Below are 20,942 nucleotides of genomic sequence, written 5' to 3'. Positions count from 1 at the left end.
CAGAAAGAACATTGAACATACTGTAGCCTTGCTAAAAAGACCAGCTTATACCAGCATACATTTTGGTCTGGTTTATGCTGGGTTTTGATGGATAGGTGTCTACTGCTGTTTTGGTCTAGCTGTTGGACCATCACAGGTCAACTAGCATGACCGTTTTAGTGAAATTGGCTGATTAACAGGTTTAGGGAACACCAGTAGCATACCAGCGTGCCATGCTGGGGACCAGCATCCAAAAACGCAATATATGGTCTTTTCAGTAGGGAAAAAAAAACAAAGCAAAACATTAAAAAAATAAAATAAACAAAAACCCATTTTTAGGATCCAAACTCAAAAGCACTTTGTCGACAAACAGAATTGAACTTTGCGCAAGCTGGTTTTATCCTCCCTTTCGCCCCCCTATTTCAAACATTGCAGCAGAGGCTTGCTTTTTTAAGCACATCATTATTACCAAACAATATGGCTTCTCACAGAGAGAATGCATCCCATTAGAGTCAGAGACAATTAGGGTGCCAGTGGGTTAGCAATGGTTTGTTTGTTCTGTGCTGAATGTATCCTCTCACCTCATCCTTTTGTGCAATTGTTTTCCTCCTGAATCCCTCTGATAGAATAACGGACAGCTGCTGGTTTAATTGCTCACATTCAAGTCATTTGAAAGACTGACCTTGGTTTTTGGTGAAACAAAACAATTACCAGCGATTGCTGTTTTACACGGGATGATGTCGTGAGCATTGATTTGAATTCCTCAGAGATGCGTGTTGGCTTTGCCAGTTGGAGGCGGATGCTAAAGCTAATGTCATTAACGGCAGGAGATGAAGTGATATGTTAGCACTGAACAGTCCTCCGGTCAATGTAAAGTGGATCTGTGCAGGGGCCTCATACCTGGCCTCGCTCAAATACACTTTAACTTTGCTGGGGACAAACCATCGAACCCTTTGTTGTTGTGGTAAGCGTTAGCTTGCTGTTGTAGCTCATGTGTCATTGACCATTTACTTGATGAGTGGAAACAAGTCTTACCTACATATGCATTGTATGTCTGCTTTGATGATGTCAATGTAAAACCATCATACCTAATGCCGTTATTGTGATGTCACTGCTACGACAGGCCACTGATATATGGAAAATCAAAATGCTTTGACACCCACACGGATACAGTTGAAACACTCATGCGTCACGTTTCCTCGTGTTCGACTGTTTCAACGTGTAATGAGTGGATGGAAAGCAACACAAAAGAAATGTACTTCTACCCGCCCAGGACAGAATGTATCAATCTAGGAGTCAACACCATGACCCTGATGGGCAGAATATGCGACACGTTTAAAATGTCATGGAGCGTGTACCATAATAGTAGTGACCACAATTGTTCGGTTTTCCACTGAGGAATCGTTGGTGTACTGCTGATCCATTATATTAACAAAGCGCTCAAACTCGTTCCAGTATCCGATCTGCAAAGGAAAAATATTTGCATTATTATCAAACAGCAGACATTTTTACTGCATTAACGCTAACTAACCCCCCCCCCATCCCTTCTGTTCGGCTAAGGAGGCTGTTGTGGATGTGTACTCTCATAAGACTGTGTTCATTAAAAAAGTATTAGGTCTCCGTGCTTCTGCTGTTATTGCCTGGAGTTAAACAAAAAAGGCAAATTCTTGGCTGACATTTGTTAAATATATATATATATATATATATATATATATATATATATATATATATATATATATATATATATATATTTAAAAAAAAATGCTTATGGTGGAATTTTCAGGCATGCAAAAGCTGAAAGTTACTCTTGGATGTAATTCTGCTCAACAAAAACTAAACTTGGTTAGGTTTTAATGATTTACTACATTCTGTTTTCACAAGAGTGCGCTGTATGTTTCCTCTTTGCTATATGTTGGAGTTGTTTAGCGGCTGAGTGACATGTGTCAGAACAGTTAGCAATAGCACTAGCCACTAGGGAATCATTGAGGTGACATTGCAGAGAGGTCCAACACAGTCTTGTACATCACTTCTGACAGCCACTGTCAATGCACTTCTCCTTACCGACACTGACCCCATCTAACCTTAGGCTAATCTACCCTCATCCGTGGCGATTGTTGCTGGAATGCTATGTTACAAAGGGCAGTTTCTATTAGCTCACAAGAAGACTGATGCATACTGGTTATGTTGATTCAAGCTGCTGTAAGTGGTAGGTAGTAAACTTTTTTAAATGGGGATGGCGGTTTTAAAGATGAATACAGTTTGATGAGCACAGTTTTATTTTCTGTGATATATTTCTTATTGAAATTAGAAGTTAAGACATATTAAAGGTCTTGTCCAGCTACTACTTTTTGCGACCAATTAAGGCAAGATCCTATTCAAACATTGCACTATTGTGAATTCTTCCTTCCTTCCTTCATCCCTTCCTCCCTATCTATCACCATCTCTTCAGTAACACTTACATACAGCAGACTTCGCAGTTTTCATTTCTATCTATATTCTGAAGGTTTTTACAGATGGTTTGCTCATATATCATTTGCTTGATTTATATAACATTTTATTGCTATGGTGAAAATGTTTTTATTTTTCTGGCTGTTGTCAGTGTTATTTTGATTTATGGAGTGATAAAAATAGATCCAAAATCCTCTCTTTAAATACATTTAGCTCATACACGGTAAGTACACAAAATGAAATAAGAATTCTGAGCCATGTATGCATACTAGTGCATTTTTAAGTAGATAATGCTTAATTTACATTACTTCTAAACAAAATGTACATTTGTTAATTAAATGGGGAGGTTTTTATTCAATATATCTGTGATGTCTTGACTTAATTGTTGCTACAGCAAGTCAATTGCAAGATTAGTCACCAATATTGTTGGTCTATTTTCTCTATTGAGAATAACTATACATTTTAAATGTGTGTGTACAGTATGTGTTTTTTTTTTTACCCCTTCAGACTTAGGTAGAATACCATATACATATTGAAATTTATCCTGGTTTGGGTTCATACACTGAATTTACAAAGCTCACCCAAAAATATGGACAAATTTACTGACGACTTACTTTTCTTGGGCCCCCTGTTTTCATTTCATAAACATCAATAGTGTAGTTTGATCTGCGGCCAAAGCTGTCAAACTGGATATTGCCAGTCATCCCTTGCACCTGGACCTGCCAGAAACAAAGAAATCAGCAAAATAACAATGATGTATGGCATTTAAGAATACACTCGGATGTGTCAGAGTAGAGCATATGAATCATACGGAGGCATAATTCATTTCAAAGTGCTCACTCTGACAATCTGAATCACACATTGAGAGATTACAAATGGTTATTGTCATTTTCATACAAGCTTAAGCACTCAGAATCTTGCATGAGCAAAAGGAAAGATAGATGTTTTACCATTTTTAGAGCTCGTTCAATGTCGATGCCTTGGCTCCAAGGGACCGCAGGGTTAGCCAGGCAATCGCCTGCACTGCCTCGCCTGGACACGTCTACTCGCTGGCGTCGCAGGTATCGAAAAGCCTCCGCAATGACCAGGATAGCATCATAAGACAGTGCTGAAGTGTACTGTGCACAACAACCATTAAGCACCTCACATTAACAGTTATTTGTTAGAGCAGTTTAAAATAAGCAAACACATTATCTGTAAGTAAACATTTCGAAGAGGGTTAAAATAAGCTGCCCTCTTCCAGGTCTACAAGCGCATGTTGATGTACATAATGAAGGATAATTGCGATGCATTACTGCATGTAATCATAGCTGGCAAATGCAACAAAAGACGACACACTTCAGGGATGTAGCCTGTGCATTGTTTCTTGCTATGTAAAGAGTGTTAACAAGGTTTGTAATTACAGAGATATGTAAAATGTTTAGTTTATGTGAGACTCTACAGGGTTTTGCTGCTATTGTTGTTCATGGGTGTAACCTGTAATTACATCCCATTTCAACCAAGAAAAGAGAATGAGCTGGCATCTGCTAATTTGCCATGAGATGCGCTATTGTATTGTTTTGTATTTCTTCAAACGACTGTACTGAGGAATGTAGCGACTAAAATATAACAAAGGTAACATCAAAGGAGATATTGTGCATTTACATTCTCAATTCAAAATGCCTTTTGATGCCTTCATTAAAAAAGACTTGGACAATGTGTCTGGCTGCAAGTGCAAAATTAATGAAAAAGAAAATGTTGTCTTTTAAAATAAGGAGTCTATTGTGTGAAATATACTTAATTTTTATAGAAACAATGTCACAGTGCAAAATATGTACTGGGCTTCTAAAAGCAAAATATAATTAAAATGTTCCCTTGATTTTTTGGACATTTTACAACATTCTGGTGTTTTTAAACCTGCTTGCCTGTTCAATGAGAGTGTGGTAATTTCTTACCCCCCCATCCACTAACTAAAAGCTTAATTAAAACAGCATTTAAAATCTATTCATCTCATGATCATTGTTTAATTAGATGTCAATTAAGCTCCAGTTTTAAAAGCACCTTGGACTGAATGTCAGTATATCGACCGTTGCAAGGAAGGATAATAGAGAAAATGGGCAAAGAAAGAAAAAGTCAAAGATCAGAAGAGGAAGAAGAGACACCAAAGATGGATGTATGTTTATAAGTAGTTTCAGACCTTCAGCGGAGTGTTTCTAGCTTCAGGAAACTCTCTTTCATCTAGACGGTCCCATCTCTGGAGAAACTGTTGAACAACTGTGTTTTCAGGATTGATAATCTGGAAGCCACTAATGTTTGCTCCGCCCAGAAAGACCTTGTCCAAGCTGATGTTGGTAAAGCCCTGAGGAAAGAGATCATGGAAAAGAAGCAAGCTTAGCATCCATGAGATGTTGAAAACATAACAACCACCATGTGAAAATGGATTCAAAACAATGTTTCTGCTTCAAAACCTAAAAGGGGAAAATCACCTTGTGGTATATTGAAATTAGTATTGTATAAGGTTGTTAAATTGGTAGAACCATGAGAAAACCAATATTTATAATTCAAATATATTAGTTTAGGATTAAAAAAATGACACTTGTGTATCAAAAGTGTGTAGAAATATATAAAAGTATTTGTTACTACATTTTATTACATTTTGTTGAACATCATATAAAAATGACCAAAAACAGTCATGTATACATATATTACACTTTGTTGCATGTTTTGTAGTGGATGAGTATCTTTTAATCTTCTTCAACATTGTTATTTGTCTTTGAATTGCCATTATTTCTGAAAATGTATCTCATTTAGTTAAGAGTACAGAGGTGCTGAAACTTACCAGATTGGCAATAACATAATGGTAGCCCCGACTGTTCTTTCCGAGTGCTACAACCTACAGGAAAGAGAATCAATAACAGTTTACAATCCATGTAAGAAGAGCGCAGGGGCCTTATAACGTCCCTCAGGTGAGCTCCTCTCTCCATTTACACTGTCTTAACTGACAAAGGCGCTCAACGCTGATGGATGTTTCCACATGCAGCGGCTGACAGTCTTTGATGTGGCTTGCTACTGTACGCTGGCCAACAGGAATACACATAGACAAACCTCTACATGTCTCTGACTTCCTACGCATGCACAAAGGGTGTCGCTGCTGGGTGCCGGTGTCTGAGCCAATCTGACCCTGCAACCTTCACCTCAGACCCCTTTCAACCGTGGCCATAAGTGAAGCGTACAAACAATGTTCACTTCATGGTCATAATTTTGCTGTTTATGATCCTGGGTGATGTGTCCTCATGATTCATTTTGAACCCCAAGGTAAGTTCTAACATGAGACACATGTTTTGTGCAGGGTGAACACATATGCACTTAAAAGACAGATTTTTAAGTGATAGTAATGCTCACTTCCAAATGAATGTTATTCTATGTCACTATCGATGAAAATATCATTAGAGTTCTAGTGGAGTATAAGTATATTGTTGGGTAAGGGTACTCTAAATAGGGTACTAATACTCTATTGGCTGCTAGCTGACATGAAATGACTTATACTCTAGGTAGTAGAATGTCCATGGAACCATGAAAATAATGTGTTAACAAAAAGCCCTTTTTACAAATGTTTCTCATTCATTCTGTATTAGTAAGGTATGGCAACTTTTGTACAAATTAAAAAATAATAACAATAATTTTGCCACCTTTTTCCATCTATTAAAAATGTTGCTCAGGGGAAGAATGACTGCTTGTGAATGCTGGTCAGTGTTGACAGCAGCAATACTGCAAATTCATATCATGCTATGAAATGGATGTAATATAATAGTGTACCTGAAGTGAAGATCATGAAGGAAAGTGTATGGAGAAAGCAGTAATGAGCAATGAGCAATAAGTTGAGCGATTGCACCATTCTAGACAGAACAACATGTTCACCAAAAATTGACCTTTTGTCACACCATTTACTAAACCCTCATTTCTTCCTAAAGGAGTAGACAGTGACTAGGCACTGTCAAGTCCAAAAGACAACAAAAAGCACCATAAACAGAACAGATTTTTATTTAACAGTCTAGGGTAATAGATTATTTTGATAGTCCACATTAAAGATTTGACTAACTATAAGTAACAGCAACTACATACCAACAAGTAGACATTAAAATTTTATTATTAGTATACTGTCTGCTTAATATCCGCTCACAGTTTATTTTGATGCTCCGCCAACACACGTTCAACTGACTAAGCATCTCTGAAAGTACTGTATGTCAATTTATTTTACCAACCCTAACCCTAAGGGTCTACTGATACTCTAATGAGAGTTGCAAATGTATTACAGTTCAGTAGTGATTTGCTCATTCAGGACATTCAGTTAGTTGACATGTACAGGTAGTTGCAGAGTTATAGTTAATAGAATGTTTAAAGTGGAATAAAAATAATGTGTTACCCAGTGATAAATGGATTACAGCTCACTCATTTGGAATACTTGCAGTACTTTTAGAGAACCTTTTTTGTTCGTTCAGGTAAATTATTTCTGATATGAATATTTTACAGTATATCATCCATGTCCTTTCTTATTCCACAGAAAAGACAACCTCCGATCCAACATAAGGGTGAGATGATAATGACAGTGTTTTTCATTTTTGGCCAACCTTTAACACTTCCCCCAAAAACATGAAAGACTGTAATCTAATGATGCAGCCGTATCTTCTCTGATGCTCTTTTGCCATAATGCCCTTGACTTTTGGATCCACCGAAGGCTTTCGGAGCCAGTGAGGTTATCAGTCCTGTCCCACAAACAAATACTGCTACAGGCTCCTCACACCTGAGCGAGAACTGGCGAAGAACAGAGATCACGACTGAACTTCACAGCCTGCGGGCCAGCAGGACCACTCTACAACCTTGATGTGGACACAGCCAGGGTCTAATGACACGATTTCATTCACAGGGTCCAGGCCGAGACCTGACGCACACATGGCACAGAACACTAGCACTAACAGAAGACATGATAGAATTTACATTTGAAGTGAATCAGTCCTTGAAATTTTCTCAATTTTTTTTTGAGAAAAACAAACAAACATACAAACAAAAAACAGCATAAGCTGGTCAAGTACGTTTTGAAGCATGCCAACTGGTCCTGATCTGGTTAAAAATTGATCATTAGCTCACCAACAGTTGGGTATGTTGAGAAGATGTTGTTTTTTTGTTTTTGTTTTTTCACTGCAAGGGCAAAAAACATTGTATGGACATACTATAGAGATGCCATAGTTATTGTTTACAGCTGCTCGTGAAGCCTCAGGAGATAAAACCTGATTATGGTAATAGCCAAACATTTCAAACACACACTTTATACGTCTGACCAATCACAACAGACTGGGCTGGAGCAGACAGAGTTGGGTGTTTATAGAGACAGGAGCTAAAACAAGAGTGTTACAGGCAGTGGGTGAAAAGACATGCTGCTGCAGTGTATAGAATTATAAAAATAAAGTCCTTTCTGATCTGTAAATCATCTAAATGTATTCTAGCCCAGAAATAAAATTATGAACTTGTAATTAAACATAATATGGGCACTTTAAATGACAATATTCAACAACTCCACAAAACTCCAAAAATATATTGCAGTATATTGGAAAATATCATGTAATATATTAGGCATATATTCTTATATATGGGATTTAATTTTTTTTTTTTTCAATATATTGCAATATATTGAAAGCTGCAAACATTTGTATATTTTGCAATATATTATATAATATATGTATCATCAATATATTATTAAATGTATTCAAATATATAATATATTAGAAAATAAAATGGGAAAATAATATATTACAATATATCACAATATATTTTAAGAAATATATTGGTAAATATATTTTCCTTTCGTAAGGGCTGTAACATTTGACAGCAGCAGATAACTGAAATCCCAGCATCTAACATAGACAGATGAAGGTGGGCTGATTTCTGAGAGGCATTATGGGGCTGGATTACAGTTAATGTGAAGTAAATACCCGAGGATTCCTGTGTTCATTTTGTAATCTTCCTACCCCCGCTGGCACATTGATCCCACCTCTAGCTCTGTCACCTTTGTGTTGGCCAGCCAGAAAGAGATTTGGTGTCCTTGAGGGTAGTTTTCACCCCGTTGTGACGGGCAAAGACAGACCAGAGTGACCCTGTGCTCGCCCACAGACATAACCTATTCACACGGGTCTGACAGAGAGAGCCCAGCACATGAGCCCAAGTGAAAGCAATCGCAAAGCATTCAATCCAGAGGTTCAATAAAACTGCTGGGTCATTACAGCTCAGGCGTGACCTTTAGCTAAAACACGCAGAGCTGGGATTTGGACTTGAGCGCAATAACTGCAAAATCCTTTTGATTGTTTTAGGAAAATGATGTTAAATGGCATAGCAGGGACTATATAATTGCTCTTCCTTGCAGTGAGCAGTTAGGGTTTCATTTCTTGGGGGCTGATGAAGAAAATGATATTGGATAGTACCATAGAAGTAAACAAAACTGAATAATAATAATAATAATAATAATAATAATAATTAAAACTTGATTTGCATTTCCCAGAGGAAATATCTGTGCTTGCAAGGCAGCAAAAGAGTGTTCAAATGTTAGGTAAAATATAGTGTTCGAGAGAGAAATGGAGAGAGGCTGATAGTAACATGCTAAATTAATAACTAAAGAATGTAAGAAAGAAAATATAAATCACAATAATTCAATATGTAAATCAATTTAAAAAAGGAAGACCAAAAGTCAAGTCAGGCCACCTTTATTTATATAGTGCTACTGTATATAAGGAACTGAAGAACACCAATTAGGAAAACAGTGTGTTAATAATACAAAATAACAGTTAAAGGCAGTTCATCATTGAATTCAGTGATGTCATCATGCAGGGGTTCAGTTCTCCTCTGACCAGACAAAACCATTAGTTCAATTCCAGACTGCAGCAAAGTCAGATTATGCAGAAAAATCATTTCTTTCCCTTGGAACATCTTGTCCCAGTGTTCGTCAAGGTCTTTACAGGGGATCTGTATCTGGGGCTCATCTAGTTGTCCTGGTCTCCTCTAATTAAAAATTATTACGTATCCAGACCAGATGGTGGATCAGCACCTAGAAAGGACCTCTTCCAGTACTGTAGAGGTCCTTTCTAGGTGCTGATCCAGAAAAAGAGAGCAACAGACTAATATTATCGTAGATGCCATTCTTCTAATGATGTAGCAAATACATCAGGTGTTATGGGAACTGTCCCCGGTTCCGGTTTACCTTATTAATGCAGCCTAAAAAAATATAACAGATTTGGATATAAGAAGCGTATTAGTGTGTTATGTGTAAGCCAGGTTAAAGAGATGGGTCTTTAATCTAGATTTAAACTGCAAGAGTGTGTCTGCCTCCCGAACAATGTTAGGTAGGTTATTCCAGAATTTAGGCGCCAAATAGGAAAAGGATCTGCCGCCTGCAGTTGATTTTGATATTCTAGGTATTATCAAGTTGCCAGAGTTTTGAGAATGCAACAGAAATGGGGGATTATAATGTAGCAAGAGCTTGTTCTTTGCAAATACTACATATGACATCATCAGTGTTTATTAGAATTTGAATGCTCCACATTCTATACAGCATGTAATGTAATTTTAGAGAGATTTACAAACTTTATAGGAAACATTTTTTTTTTGTTATTATTTTGTATTACACTTATCATTTAGTAGCAATATTTTGCTGTACTTTAGTATATCAAAACTAGTGACTTTTTTAATTTAATTGTAAAATTTGAATGATTTCTCATAAAAAAAGAGAAAAAGATTCTATAATTTTGATTCCAGGTGTGTCTTGTTCTTCCCTAATTATCCTGTATTTAAAAGCATCAGTCATTTCAGTTTCGTCCCCTTGGAATTATAAGGTTCTCAAAACTAAGTTATTCCCATATTGTTATTCCGTGACAATTTATTTACATTATGTGATAGATTTTTTTTTAAAATGTTGTATACGTTGTGGGATTTTAATTTAAAAAACAATAAGGTTCTATCTACACAGTCGAATGGAATGCAAAAACTTTGATGCTCAATATCTCAAAACTACTTGGAATGCAGATAGAACCTTATAACTTCAAGGGAACGGTTTGTGTTTGTCAGTTCTGAACATCTTTCCATGAGTTCCTTTATCTCCTGCGTTCCCCTTGTTATTGGATTATTAAAGACTGTGATATTCAAGAACTCATCGTTTCCTCGTGCCATGCTGTATTAAGTGAATTGTGACAGAAGAACTGACCTAAATACAGTTTATTGCCTTTCCCCTCTGTTTTGTTTTAGTTTTCTCTGAGTCCTTTTTTGCCACCTTTGTGGAGTGGATACTGGTGAGAAATGGATCTCCGTTCCACGGGCTGATCGCCAGTGCCACTCCTAAACCAGAGCTCAGCTCCCCATGTCCCCACGGAATGGAGCATAAGCCCAAGCCCACCGGTGATGGAGAGCCATTTCATACAGCGATCCTTGAGCCAGAACAAAGCCAAGCGACTGAGCAGAGGATCGCCCCAGAAGTTGAGCCCAACCCATCAGACCGGGTGCAAGACCCGGCTACAGAGCCCACCATGAGGAAGAAAGCTGCGGATGGTTTGAGCAGTGTGAGTGTTGTCTCTGCTGGTGCCGTCCAGCCCTCCTTCTTCCTTGGTTCCCTCGTTCAGCCATGAGGGGTCTTCCGATCTTTCAGTGCCCACTCCTCAAAAGTGCCCTCCAGGGCCTTTGAAAATGCCCTGCCTCCCACCCGCCAGCCCACCATCATCAGGACTTTCCTCTACCAGTGTCGATGGGGTCGGAGGATCCCTCACCTCCACCTCCAGCCTCCGAGGCCTGGACTCTGCCTCGGCCCGTAGACCCAGTGGCTCCACGTTGGCCCCTAGCTCACTAACCTCCACCGTCACCTGTCGATCCATCAGCTCCATCAGCTCCATCAGCTCCCTCCTGCCCTGCCTGGGTCGGGCATCAACCCAATATTGCAACTGGACTCCTCTCCTCTGGCTGTGCCACATCACTCCATATCACCGGCTCCATTGGGCTCCTTCCTCCTGCTAGATCCACCTTGGTCCTTGTTTGCTCTGGCTCCGTAGTGCCTTGGGCTCCCCCTCCACCTGCTCCGCCACCATTGGTCAGCCCCCTGGAGTCTGCAGCCATCCCTCCTGCATGGCTCCTCCCACCATGGGCTCTAACGTGGGCAACTGTTATGGCTGTGGCCTGGGTCCTGCTGTCCTTCTCTTGCTCCAGGTCCCTCCTATCACCTCCCTGGCTCCTCCCTCATTTGTCACCCCCTGGTCTCTGTCTGCCGGCCTCCTCCTTGGTGTCCGTTCTCCTCACTCCTCCTTCCTAGTTCCCACCCATTCCCCTCCCTATGTTGTTTCTACTGTGCGAGGACACACCTTTAGGAGGAGGAGTTATGTCAGGGATATGGACCTGCCTGTGAGTGTTTTTGCTCCCTGTGACCAAGTTTCTTCCTCATATTTATTGTGTTAGGGTTAGGGTTAGGGTTAGGTATTTGATTCCAGGTGTGTCCCAATAATCCTATGTTTATAAGCCCCAAAGAGTGTGATATTCAAAAACTCATTGGTTCCTTGTGCCTTGCCGTCCTAAGTGAATTGTAGCAATGCCTATATCTGAAGAAGAAAAAATAAATAAAAATAAATGATGACATACCTAAGGCTACAAAACAAAGTTTGAATGAAGTCTGTATATTATGCTGTTGAAGCTAAATTAATTATGGAACATTGTGGAGAAGAATAATAAAATAGAGAACATTCACTGCAGTGTTGCACTGTAACTAAACAACTAACAATGCATAGAAAAAAGAAAAAATGTATAAGAACAATTAAAATATATGATTCTGAATGCAAAGTGGGTTTAAACTGTCATGTGCAGGCCTTATCTTCACTCACAGCATGAGTGCAGTTCGGGTAACAAAAAAGCTGCAGCATCATCAATTCCTCCTCCAACACTTACCTCATGGCACGACCAATCAATAAGCGTTCTTCAAAACTCATTGAGGGCTGAGGCTGGGGGAGGACAAATTGCCCCAAACGCTTTCCAAAAGCTCTCTAGAACACTCAGTTATCTTCATTTTTGCTCCCTCAGGCTAGCTTTTATGTGGGCAGGCCAGAAGCTCGAGTGATCCCGGGGGGATACATTCTAATTAACTGGCAGAGGCATCTGTACCTCTCCTGTCCTCTCAGCTGCTTTGAATTCAGACCTCTGTGAGCTGAGCAGGTCTGGCTCTTTTCCAAAAGACAAACTAAATACACTAGCCTATGCAATTGGATTTGAATTCATGTATAACTTGTCTGAAACATTAGACACCTTTAATATTGTTTTTTACTCAAATCACCATTGGAACATCGGACTGATCCAATGGAAAGCATAATCCTAAATACATTTAAGTGGTTTACTAAAAAGCCACATGTACAGTAAAACCTCCCAAATCATAATGATTTAAATCCATTATACCATCAATAAAATGAATATGCATACACTACTATCCCAGTAAGCATCTCATAGAAATGCATGAAGTTTGAATGATCTAAATAACATTTTTCTTTTTTCTAGGGCCGGGACTCGATTAAAAAAATTTATCTAATTAATTAGAGGCTTTGTAATTAATTAATCAAAATTAATCGCATTTTAATCACATATAAATATTTGATCTGAGAACAGTGCGAAGTAATTTTTTTTCACATGGATTTATAGTATACCATTGAATAATGACTGAATACATAAGCTTAAGCAACAAAATATTGTTTATTTTTGTTCAACCAAGTCTAGCAGACCAGTGCAATTTTTGCCATGAAGTGTAGCAATAGCATATTTAGAAACAATTTAGAAATAGTACATTTCAAAAATTCAGGAAGCTTATAGGTGCTGGAACCTTCTGTAAAGTGTTTTTTAAGTAAAACACAATACTGTCAATCACATTCAGAACATTGGAAACACTGACTATTAGAAAACATCTCTCTGTTGCTTCAGAGGCCATAAAATACTAAGTCCAACTCTCAATAACCTTGGCCAAAACAATAAAGAGTTCAACATAAACTGTTGCACCAACAAAATAATACATAGTTCAACATAAAGTGTAAAGTCCACGCAAGCTGCTATATGTTTTGCGTTGAGGTGATACTTGAGGTTCGATCATGTGCTGCGGTGATATGCGAACGCTAGCTGGTGCTTCAGTATAATCGGTCCGCCGAAACTCATCCAGTGAGAAACGTTCCGCAGTGCAAAAATAAGTTATTAAAAATGTGGCAAATTTAATTTTAATCTAAGAAAGTGAAATGATGTTGACCTGAAGTATTTGATGGGAGCAAAAAAGAAGGAGTTGACACGATGAGAGGCAGAACTATTGATAGCGGTTACCAACCACCACTGTTTACATAGTAGAAATAATTGTAAGGTAATAATTGTTGATAGTAAAAAAAGAAAAAAAAAAAAATATATATATATATTTATATATATATATATATATATATATATATATATATATATATATATATATATATATATATATATATAAAAAGAAGAGCAGTCTTAAAAGTGGACCATTAGCACTAATAGCTGCCTTTTCAATACCAATCTGGCTTTTCATCTAAGACATATGCTTCAAAATCCACCCAAAACAACTGTGACCCATCTAAAATCATAAAGTTTGCATTTTAACAATCTCTCCATATCCACTTTTTCCTCCTACAAGTTTGTAGAGTGAGATCTTGAGCTGAAAAATCAATCCTGCTTTGGGGTCTCTGATCATTGCCCACCCCCAGTTGACCTGAAAGATGCCCGAGCCAATGGATTCTGTTTTTTTTTTGTTAAACTCAGCAACATCACTATGGTGGCCATCTGTCTGATTTTATGTTGCACAAAAAAATGTGTTCATCTACTAAAACAGCCTTGAGCCAGATGCCCATTTGTCCTGTCACTCTTTTATATTTTAACCAAACTTATATCATTAATAAATAAGTGCATGCATTTTAAATAGGGTGACCATATGCGCCTTCATACGGGATTGTTTTGACCAATTACATGCAGGTATTGTACATAATCGACCAATCGTGGGGCTGTGTGTTAGAAGATGAGATCTAGAATGAACGATAAAAGCGGTGCAAATATGCGCTGTGCACAAATCCCAAAAAAACAAAGTGTGCCACAATGCTTCAAGTCAAACGAACGAACAGACACGAGAAAGCGATTCAAAGCATAAGGAGCCGTCTGCTCTGCTCTTTATAGCTCTCATGAATGTGACACAACGATCAACCTGCATAGTGCAAATAACCAAAACCTGGATATTTTAGGCAATATTAAAATCCTGGCTGGGACGTGTCCCCTATGAATGGCCCATATGGTCACCCTAATTTAAAAATATGCTACATTTAAAGTAATATTAAGTGACTTACATTTGGACACATTTTCAGTATGATTGTTTAGAAAAATTCAGTGACCTATTATGTTTTTTCTACAATTATTAATGAGATTTTTTTTTTTTTTTTTGATTTTTAGTCTTGTAAGTTTTTGATGAGAAATGACAATGGCCATGTTTTTATTTCTTTGGTACAGGTAGGTATTGTGGCAGTTCAGACTTCAAATCCCCAATGAGTGTCACTAAAATGTCAATGCTTTGTCGTGTTGAAAATAACAATACCCCTAAACCCAACCAAACCCAACCCTAAACCTACCCATAAGTGCTTACGATAGAAGCTTACAAATCAAATATGTTATATGTTAACATATTTGATTTGTAAAAAAAATATGTTAAAAATGTATTTGCTTGTGCAACCGTGTTTTTTTTAACATGAGTTTGAGCTGTTTTGTTGAACAGTAGTTTCAAGTCATAAACATGCATTTTCAATGAGCTTGGGGAGGCAAAAGTCTAATAATATTTTCATCTAAAGAAAATAGTATATAAATAGACTTGTGTGCTTTTACATTTACAGCAACTGCCAAGATGCTACAGGGTCATTCCTTTCTTAATGTTTATACAGTTGTTCTTCGTCATGTCTAAGCTCAATGTACATGATGTTCTGTGTTATATTTGTTCTTCCCATATTCATGTCTCTGTGGTTGAAGAAAGAATTACAGCTGGTTTATTCAGCAGCTGCAACTTGAGCGTATTTGACTATCGAAACTAGAAAAAGGAGTGTGTGGATTACTGTTAGTGTATTTTTAATTAGGATTTCGGATTACCCTCTTTACTATGTTGACTGCTGGATGTTCCTGAATCCTGTTTCATTCCGTCTCACTCTGTTTGCCTCCTGCGGTACAACTCGAACCCCCTAATCCCATTAGATTGTTAAAGTGACACGTTAAACGCTCTCCAGAGCCTCTGAGCTTTTAAGAGATTTTAAGGCCACAGTCTTTAGGATTTACCTCAGATGACTCCAGCATTGTTTTATTTTGAGTCATACTTTTTTCAGCTTGCTTCTGTTTGCACGGCTAAAGGGATTGCTCTCTTATAAATGAATTCTATCATACCATGAGGGTGAGAAAAATATTTTGCATGAACTTTCCCTTTAAGTTTGATATTAGCCATTATAAACTGACCTTCATGCAACATTCAACCCTGAAACATGTCTTTTTGAAACAAGGTTGGCACAAAACCATTTCTTAATGAGGAGTCATGTATGATGATGATGTTTTTGTACATTTTAAAGTGTGATTTATTTCAAGTCAGACCAAAACTGCATAGATTTTGCATGCATGATATATATATATATATATATATATATATATATATATATATATATATATATATATATATATATATATATGTGTATTCAATGTTGTAAAAAAATAAGATAATATTGGAGTAAATTTTACTAGAAAATACTATTTATTATTATTTTTTATTTTTTTTTACCAGATAAAGCTTTTCATTTGAAATTTGTTTCATTGAGTGTATCAATGATTATAGGATATTCACGAAAAAATAAAAAATAAATAAAAATGAGGTCAATGAGGGAATAAGTGACAGACTAATGTATTTACTAAACCATTTACTTGAATACTGGGCAATTCCAGCTCATTGCTGATAACCGTTCCCCATTGATCAAATATCAGAGTTTATGACGGCTAAGCTACAGATAATGCTTAGATATTTTAATTGAACAATTTTGTTGAATGAACCTTTTCTATCAATTTAGAAATATAGTTGTATTTTATTTTATGTACTTTAAGGATTTTTTTTATTATATCTATTTTATTATGATTTTGTATCTATATTTCCCATTTGGCCCTTTATTGTATATGGATTTTTGCCAGACATATCACCTCATTGCACAGACTGAATGAATTCAAAGGTACATCTCCATCTCTGAAGGGACCTGTTCTTTATGCTTCATGGTGGCAGATCTAGCAAGGCTTCAGTGAAGAACAGGCTCTCAACGCATTTTAATATTTTTCCTCCTACACTCCAGACACATCCTGGCTCTCTAGTGCTGCACATTGTATCTCAGAGGTAGTCCCAGATGTCATTTAGTCATCCCATCATATCCCCTAAATTAAGATGGACAGGTTGATGTCTTTAACTTCAGCGCAGAAAGCCCAGGTTGAACCAATGCCCCAACAAAAACACTCATCGAACAATATGCACATCCATATGCATTCATTACAGAGACACATCCGAATCCTCTTGGCGACTGCATCAAATCCTTCATAAAGCAGATATTGGCATTTTGTACCATTTTGCTGCGCTATTTACCATATTCACACATGACACTTGAAATGTCACTCTGCTTCTGACAGGCCGTCATGCTCTCACAGAGTAATATGACACATCTCGAGTGTTAAACCCCAGATCACAAGCTAGTTTTCCTCTTGAAAAGGCACAAACCCCTCTGCACTCCCAATGCAAGGGCACTTGCTTATAAATTATTGCGATGGGTTGACATACTCAGTATAGCAGGGCAGTAAAAGCTGTCACCATTGCTCTTCGTGAAGCTTAACTCAGCTGTTGAAACCCTCTGGAGGCCGGCTCCCATTCGCAGTTTGTGCTGGAGATCACAAAATGCAGATGGATTATGGTGAGCAGAACTCTATAGCGCGGTTCTGCTGTCTTGCTGCAGGTCTCTGAAGGGCCACAGTCCAGAAACTTATCTCGGCTATCAGTGTCAGCAGGGCCGGGGAGATTAGTTCAGTTAGATCCAGTTTAGCCAATACATGATGAGGTCGGAAAAGGGATTAAAACATGTGTTCCCAAGGGCAATAACATAAGATTTCTGCTGTAATTTTCTTAATTCCTCTCCTGCCTGCTCGTTTTCACCCTTAAACTGCTGTACCATTTAGGAAAGGTACAGCCAGAGGCAAAGACAAGGTACAAATATTTCACTGACTTATTGAAAAGACATAGATTTAGTTTTAAGGGCCAAATTGTGAATAAATGCACATTACACTGTAGAGGGTTGTTTAATTGATTTTTGTAGGCCAAAATCAAGCAATGAGCATTTTAGCACTGAAATCGAGTCAAGGTCTGTATTGAACACAAGCTCAAGATATTTTCATGTTTTAATCGACATGGCAATTTATGTAAGAAAGTTTGGTCACAATTTAGTTTGGGAACTAGTTCTTACTATTAACTATTAACTAATTACGAATACTGATACTAATATCTGCTTTATAAGCACTAGTAAACAGCCGACATGCTAGTAATGTTCATACTAATAAACAACTAGTGAGAACTGGTACTTAAATGAAAGTGTGCTTGTTTTTTATGAATCAGGACCAGTGAGATTTAATTTTGTAAAACAAAACATAAAACAAACAAACAAACAAACAAACAAAAAATCTCATTTTATCATTTACTCACTTTCAAGTTGTTCCAATTTTATGGAAGTCAATAGGGACTAGCAACAGTTTGGCTACTCACATTTTTCTAAATATCTTCTCATATTTAATTTTAGCATTTTTTAAAATACTATTTTGCAATACACTTTTACACTAACATCAATACAAGCATATGCTGTAAAGTTATGATTCATCTCAAAGCTGGCTGTTGTGGTTTGAGGCTTAGAGCTCTATTGAAAGATTTTACTGAAATCACTATGGAGAAAATGAATGGGGAAATAATCTCAAGAACCCAGGCTGCAGAAAAATCTGGTAGTTACTGTTGCACTCTATTGATTTGTAGCAGTCTTTAAAAATAAAATTACAGCAATGACAACATCATTTGCCAGAGTACTGCTGGCCGTGATAAATTAATGCTTAATATATATTATGGATCAAAATAAAATTAAACGTAGAACAGATTCAAAAAATCAAGCAGAACAAAAGATTCAATGAGGAGGTATTGTGCTACTGGAGCTAATACATTTAAATTAGTGCTAACGAGCACATTCCAGTTCAGGGGCTGATTACCCTTCACAGACAGACATCAAAGAGCCGCGGCGATCTATTAGAGACCAGAGAGAAGAGGACAGTAGTGCTCCAATATCTGCTCACACATTCAGTTTAATTGTACGCTCAGAGAACCCATCTACAGCTCTGTCAGGTCATCCATGTGGAAACGACACGGTAGACTGATGGACTTCAGGAATATGAATAAATCAGGGACTGGATTCTCGCTAAACGAACAAGTCTTCAGATGCAGGGCATTATGGGTAGGGAAGAGACATCAAACCAGCCAGACTGCCAGAAAAGCTAAAAAACAGGCAGGGGGTAAATGCAGACTTTACCTGCTCCAAGATGACATTGATTCTGTCCACTTCACAGTCGATGAGGTAGCGCTTCTCCTGTCTCCTGTCCATTTCTTCAATGATGCGCCGGAACTCCTGGGGGTCCGTGATGCTGCCCACCGACCGCGCTGTAACTTGCCAGTTATTTGCCACCGCAGCCTCCATAATGGCTTGAAGAATGGAAAATCCTGACAGGAAAACAATCATTTTTGCGTTAGCTCACACTCCAGAGCTTCATAGGTGTTGACATGCTGTCACATAAAATATATTCAGCGTGCGTCTTCAATTTCCCACAAATGAAGTATTATGTATATGCACAAAGAGTATTAATGTGACTTTGTCATTTTGGATTAGATCTCTAGTTTGAAAAACAACTGTGCAAAGTAAAACATATCTGCAATGCAACTTGAGGTGAATATAAAACAGATAGAATCATCCCAGATGCTGATTGGTCGATACAGAATTCCGGCCATGTTGAAATATTCATACAGTAACATCTATGAAATTAAAACTAAAAAGAGTAACATCTAATTTTTTTTGTTTAAAAAATGTCCTAATTATTAATAAGTTAATAAATAATGCTGAAGTATATATACTGTAATACATTCATTCATACAAACAAAACAAATCTTTATAAGTTAGATTAGGTAGAAGTAGCTCATTAATTGCATTATAAAAATCATATATATAGAGGAAATTACTGATTAGTTTGTTTACAAATAAAAAAATAAAAAAAAAATAAAATGTGTCCTTAAATAATAAATGAATAAAATAGTTGTATTAAATGTTGTTTGTATTTTTAATATGCATAATTATTACAATTTAAAAACATCATTCAGATATGAAAGATCATGTATAATAGCTCCCCTGGGTTTTTAAATAAATCATATTCACATTTCCTCCATAATGAGCAGTGAGTTGATAGACTGAAAGGTCTAATTTGGTTTGCACGTGGTTTGCTAAAAGGATTAACTTAGTTCCTGTATAATGACCAGAAATCATAGAATATATTCAAGAGTGGCAGCAATATTAATCAAATTTTGTATGTCTAATGTAATCTATATATATATTGTGTGTGTCTGTTTCATGGTTGTTGCAAAGACCCAATGTACTTTTGAGCAGAACATTCTGACAGTGTTTTTCCAGATATAAACATGCATTTAAAAAATGCAGATTTTTAAAGGTGATAGCCAGAGTAATTCACTGCGGATTATGCAAATGCATTCATTCAGGGCCGAGATCACGTGACACCGCCCCTCGAAAGCCTTATCACAGGCGGTGAACACAGACACGAATGCAACAAAGTCAACATTTTTGGGCAACTCTTCTGTACTGCAGATTGCTTGAACTTCTCTTTGCACTTCCTCTATTCAGGCTTTGCACGGCTCAATTGCTCTGCCCGGCCCAGGTGGCATGAAAAGCCTTGTGTCTGCTCTCCCAGCATGCAGCTGCCATCACACTGCTCCCCACCCCATTAAATGACTTTTCTGAAAAACGCTGCGCAAATGGTTTAAATTTTTTTTTTAAATAAAATCTGCACTATACGACCCGTCTACACCAGAAGAGCGTGCCGTGTCAGCCATCACAGGATGGCTCCGAATGAATGGATGTGATGTTCAGCACGTCTGGCTTCCTCATCCGCACAATGTGTCCAGTTCATAATATATGAGGCGCTGTATGCATGTTTGCTCAGAGCAATCTCCAGATAGAGCTACTTTTTCTGTGAATTGATGTTGAATTAAAAAATAAGAATTATGGTTTGTGATGCACAATATTTGCATGCACTCCCTAGCACTCTGACGGGAGAATGAACTTGAGAAATGGGTTCTCAGCATGTTTTTTTTTTACCTGTACACTATGGTAGGG

General features: G+C 37.6%; 1 protein-coding gene across 1 annotated transcript in view; it reads right to left on the bottom strand.

Moving 5' to 3' along the window:
• Positions 1–20,942, bottom strand: part of LOC113113583 (glutamate receptor 3-like) — a 101,629-nt gene that overhangs the window by 8,937 nt on the left and 71,750 nt on the right. Inside the window, exons 4-9 of the mRNA XM_026279859.1 lie at positions 19,077–19,264; positions 5,246–5,299; positions 4,604–4,765; positions 3,378–3,545; positions 3,042–3,146; positions 1,338–1,442 (exon numbers count right to left, since the gene is read on the bottom strand). Of these exons, the coding sequence (XP_026135644.1) occupies positions 1,338–1,442; positions 3,042–3,146; positions 3,378–3,545; positions 4,604–4,765; positions 5,246–5,299; positions 19,077–19,264 (782 nt within the window). The remainder of the gene's footprint in view (positions 1–1,337; positions 1,443–3,041; positions 3,147–3,377; positions 3,546–4,603; positions 4,766–5,245; positions 5,300–19,076; positions 19,265–20,942) is intronic.

The sequence above is a fragment of the Carassius auratus genome, chromosome 14 (genome assembly GCF_003368295.1).
Source record: "Carassius auratus strain Wakin chromosome 14, ASM336829v1, whole genome shotgun sequence".
Lineage (NCBI taxonomy): Eukaryota > Metazoa > Chordata > Actinopteri > Cypriniformes > Cyprinidae > Carassius > Carassius auratus.
Note: the sequence above shows the minus strand (reverse complement) of the source record. Positions and strands in the feature narration are given on the sequence as shown.